The sequence below is a fragment of the Lynx rufus genome, unplaced genomic scaffold, assembly GCF_022079265.1.
Source record: "Lynx rufus isolate CCGP_SWC_20201006 ecotype Redwood Valley unplaced genomic scaffold, mLynRuf1.p SCAF_19, whole genome shotgun sequence".
Classification (NCBI taxonomy): domain Eukaryota; kingdom Metazoa; phylum Chordata; class Mammalia; order Carnivora; family Felidae; genus Lynx; species Lynx rufus.
Genome location: NW_025814833.1, coordinates 3,547,011 through 3,552,017, shown reverse-complemented (window position 1 = coordinate 3,552,017; position 5,007 = coordinate 3,547,011). Strand labels below are relative to the sequence as shown.

At 50.1% G+C, this 5,007-nt stretch overlaps 1 protein-coding gene across 1 annotated transcript; it reads right to left on the bottom strand.

Annotated features, from left to right (window-relative positions):
* Positions 1 to 2,734: 2,734 nt before the first annotated feature.
* CLDN2 (claudin 2) lies at positions 2,735 to 3,427 on the bottom strand. Its single transcript, XM_047081797.1, has one exon. It carries the CDS (start codon positions 3,425 to 3,427, stop codon positions 2,735 to 2,737), a length of 693 nt encoding a protein of 230 aa, XP_046937753.1.
* Between the last annotated feature and the right edge of the window lie 1,580 nt (positions 3,428 to 5,007).

Below are 5,007 nucleotides of genomic sequence, written 5' to 3'. Positions count from 1 at the left end.
CAATGCTGGTTCAGAGGATGAAAGGAATAAACACATAGTCATTTACTAAATAACTTCAATGAAACAGTTATGAACAGGGAGGAGCCCTGGGCAAGACAAAAAGGTTAAGGTTCTCTGGGAAGGTTAGGGGGTGTCTTTATTTTTTTTAATGTTTATTTTCGAGAGACAGAGTGTGAGCAGGTGAGGAGCAGAGAGAGGAGACACAGAATCCGAAGCAGGCTTCAGGCTATCAGCACAGAGCCCGACACAGGGCTCGAACTCACAAACTGTGAGACCATGACCTGAGCCGAAGTCGGACGCAGAACCGACTGAGCCACCAAGGCACACCTGTCTTGCTTTCTTAATGTCTCTATTAAGGTCTAGAATTTTTTATCCACCCAGTGGGAAGAAAAGCCAGTCTCTTTTCTTTTCTCTTCTTTTCTTTTCTTTTCTTTTCTTTTCTTTTCTTTTCTTTTCTATGTTTGTTTGTTTGTTTGTTTAGAGTGCATGAGCAAAGGAGGGGCAGAAAGAGAGGGAGACAGAGAATCCCAAGCAGGCTCCCTACTGACAGCGAAGAGCCTGATGTGGGGCTTGATCCCACTAACTGTGAGAACATGATCTGAGCCGAAATCAAGAGTCAGATGCTTAACTGACTGAGCCAGCTAGGCACCTCAAGAGTAAAACCAGTTTCCATCCCTCCTCCCCTTGGCCCAGTTCTCTCTGTCACATCTGCCCTGTCTGGGCCCCTTTGAATTAATAAAACAGTAACAAAAGTACTCAATCAACCAGTGTTTATTGATCACCTACTATGTGCCCAGCACTTTTACAGATAGTCTGAAGGATACAGAGAGGTCTCAGATATGGCCCCTACCCTCCAAGAGTTTACAATGTATTTGTGAAATCAGATACACACATATGAAAAGATAACTGTCCGTCCAAAAAATATGAATAATAAGCATCAAAGAAGCAATATTTATATGTTGAGGGTTGGAGGAGAGAGGGTAGGAGAGGGACGGAGTGGTCAGAGGAGACTCAGTGTAGGAGGTGGTGCTGAGCAAGTTCTCCAGAAATGAGGAAGATGTGGCTAAGTAGAGAGGGCCTTCCAGCTTCGGAGAAGTGCTTAATCACAGGCAAGAAGGTAGAAAGGTGAAAGGCATGTTAGAGACGAGTGAGCCCCTTCTGCTGGCACTGAGGTTTGGGGAGGTGGACTGGAGTTTGTCAAAAGCTGGGTGAGCATGCTTTGGCTGGTGAGGGAAAATGCCTTTGGTCTAGCTGTGACTCCTGTCCCCCACTCCCTCCCCAGGGGAAATGGAACATTCTCACACCTCCGAGCTGAAACTGCGTGCCTGGGAACCATCCTCTACTGTCCCGCCTCAACTGAAATCCCAAGGGGCAGCTCAGCTATGGCTTAGATCAGGGCTACAGCTCATTGAGCATTATTGTTCCACGCAGAAGCCCTCAGACACCTTCTAGCAACTCTGAGATGTCTGGTGAAGGATGGTGGGGCCAGCCTGAAGGGTGGCGGGCGGGGGGCAGGCACCTGATGCTGTGGTCACTCAGAGGCTCTGTACTGTTCTGTGAGGAGACCCCGGGGCACTGATTGCAGACTTCAAGCTGATTGTCCATTAGGGAAGGTGCCTCTCTCTGGCCCGATAGAAACACCCACTGGAGTCACCACATGTCCCCACCCAGCTTCTGAGACCAAAGTTCTTATTCTTTCTTGGGCAGCATCAAGGAGTGGTTTCTTCTTCAGTCCCTGCTGTCATCCCCCAGCCAAGAGCCATCTTCAGAAAAACTAGTTTCCCCTTCCTAAGGAGATCACTGTGTAGGACCTATAGCCTTGTTTCTTAGCAGGAGGCCAGGTCAGAGGGAGGCAGGGGCATCAGTGAAAGCTGAGGCTGCAGCTTCTGGGGCAGTTCCTCAAGTGGAGTCAGAGTCTGATGCTGCCTTGAGCTTTCCACCATATCTTCTTTCTTTGTGCTTTCCTCTAGTGGGGGAGCCAGATCCCCAACCCACCACAGGAGAGAATTCCAGGAAATGTCCTGGGCAGTGATTTTTTTGGTCTTTGGCTGCCTTCCCTCCCTCTCATCCTGCACCCAGTCATTCTTTGTTCCCTCGGTACAATGGGATGGTTTTATTTCAGTTCATGCACAAACCAGTCTGAACACTGCAGAGTCATAACAACAGTGGGATGGAGGCTCCAGACCTCATCACTGGCCAGTTTCTTTGGAGAGAAGCTTGGAAAGTTGGTGAAAGCCATGCCCATAAAAGCCACCACTCTTCCTCCCCCCACATCCCCCAGCAATGAGCTAAGAGCCAACAGCCGACCTGAGCCACAGGGAGGGTCTCTGATCACAGAGAGGATTAGCCAGTGGGATATAATTAGTAGGTTTGGGGATGGATTCCCAGGTAAATCAAAGGGCAGAGGGGAGCTTCTGTGGCATGGCCTAGGGTAGAAGGTGGAGTTTGGAGTTGAGGGTTGAGGACTCCAGGTGGGGAGTGGGTGGTGGGCAAGGTGAAGAAAACAGAAAGGCTGGCTTGGCAAGCATCTTGACAATTCAACCTGCATGCTGTCACACCAGTTCCCATTTTTGCCTTTGCCTGATCCAGTGGCCAAAGTCAGTCTATCCTCAGCAGCACCTTCTGACATGGTCCAGTGGCAATGTCCCTTACTTATGGCCCTTGGGCGGGGGGTGCTGTCCACTGTTTTTCACAGACCCAGCCACCCCTATCCCCAGCTCTGGCCCCTGGTTCTTCACACATACCCTGTCAGGCTGTAGGAGTTAAACTCACTCTTGACCTTGGGTGGTTGACCAGGTCTTGGAGAGCCCCGAGTTGCGAGGGGCTGGGCCTGATAGGCATCATAGTAGTTGGAGCGATTTCCCTGGAGTGGGCAGGAAAAGCAGAGGATGATTCCAGCTACCAAGGAGAACAGGGAGGAAATAATGCCCAGGTAAAGAGCCTCTCCGATCTCAAATTTCATGCTGTCAGGTACCAGTGGGGAGTAGAAGTCCCGCAGGATCCCGTGAAGATTCCAGGCAACAGGGATGAAGCCCAGGAGGCCTCCAAGGATGAAAAAGACTCCGCCCACCACCGCCAATCTGTCTTTGACTCTGGAGTCCTGGCAGAAGATTGTGCATCTCATGCCCACCACAGAGACGATGCAGGCCAATGAAGAGACTGCACTGGATGTTACCATCATGGCCTGGGCAGCCTGGATGTCAGCAGGCAAGCCTAGAAGCGTGCTATAGATGTCACACTGGGTGATACCTGTGCTGTGTGTGGCACACTCCATCCAGAGGCCCTTGGAGAAGCCGACTGCTGTCACGATGCTGGTGCCAACGTAGGAGCTGGTTCGCCAGCTGGGGAGCAGCATGGCTACCAGAGTGCCCAGCAACCCCAGGAGGCCCAGGATGTAGCCTACGAGCTGGAAACCAACAGAGGCCATGGCAGACCTCTCAGCAGAAGCGTCTTCAGTACCTGCTCCCTTGCCTTCTGGCTGCAGTTCTCACTCCTTGGATCTTGGCCTTTAATCCCTCATTTCAGAGTGTCTCTACCAGGCTGATTTCTCTCCTCCTTACAAGTGTCTGTGGGTGGCCACAAGCAGGCTCAAGAAGGCATCTAGAAGACCTAAAAAAATCCATAAACCAGATTAAATATTGACCAGAAGCTTATGAGAAACCAGAAAATGCTGGATGCCTTTTGACCTTTGTTATCTTTAGAAATAACACATGAGAAAGAAAAAAAAAAAAACTTTGAAAGTGGAGCCAAAATGTCATCACCTCCTGCGTAGGCACATGCCTTAGGTTGGCAGCCAGACAAAGCCAAGAGCCAGACGAGTGACTCTTTTCTGAGAAGGTAGTGGTGGAAGTGGCGGTTGTGCTGGACGCGTTAGCTCCAGGTCAGGCTGTTTGCTGGCACAGTTCTGTATCCAAAGCCGCTGTTTAATGCATTGCCCAGCAACAGTGCCACAGGGCCCCTCAGTTGCAGACTGAGGCCAAATTCCAGGAGACTGGAACAGGAGGAACAGGTCCTAAGATATAGCTTTGGACTTCAGGTTATTAGAGGCCTCTTAGATATCCAGGGGCCTAGAGGGCAGTGGTCTAACCCTGAGTCATCCTTCCCAAGGGGAAAATCTACTCCAGGGCAGGTTGGGGTAAGCAAAAAACACTTCTGTCCACACTCTGAGAGTTCAGGTCCTCCCAACCCTGCCCAAATTCCCTCTGCAAGCCAGCCTAAGTAAGGCCTCCTGCATGCATAACACACTCAGACATTTCCTACATGCTCTCTTAATAGATCCCCTTACGAGGTCTGGCCTCTCATAAAATGTGGAAAGATTCTAGCAAAGGTTGTGCCAAGGCCTAAGGGGAGCCATAAAATTCCCTAGGCTATCTTCTAGGGGCACTAGGATAAACAGAGGAAAGGGGAACTATTCTACAATGGAGGGCTTTGAAGGAAGAAAGCATCTGAGCCAGTCCTTTAGAATCTCAGAGCTGTCTAGGATTTTTCAGTGCTCAAGGTGCAAGCCCCCACACTCTTGCCAAGGTTCAAGACCCTGAGGGTCAAGGGCACATCCTTTTCCCCATTCTCTACAAGACCTTCCAGCCCACTCACTTTTCAGCCCCCCTAATCTGGCTATTCCATTTTAACCTTCTTCAAGATTTCTCTTTTCCTAATCATCTCTTAAATTCAAGTATTCCTCAGAAGTTCATTCCTTTCTCAATCAACACTCCATCCCTGAGCAAGTGTCCCATGACTTCATCTTAAATGGACTTAATCCACCCCATGACTTGATCTCCAACCTAGCAATTGGCACTTCCAAATCTGAATTTCCATCATAGACCTTCCTCCTGGGCTTCAAGACTGGCAGAGCAATCACGTATTTAAATGTCCACTTGGGGGGCGCCTGGGTGGCTCAGTCGGTTAAGCGTCCGACTTCAGCTCAGGTCATGATCTCGCAGTCCGTCAGTTCAAGCCCCGCATCGGGCTCTGTGCTGACAGCTCGGAGCCTGGAGCCTGCTTCAGATT

Excerpts from the sequence above, each read along its gene's own strand:
- CLDN2 (XM_047081797.1), bottom strand. The coding sequence starts at position 3,427 with ATGGCCTCTGTTGGTTTCCAGCTCGTAGGCTACATCCTGGGCCTCCTG.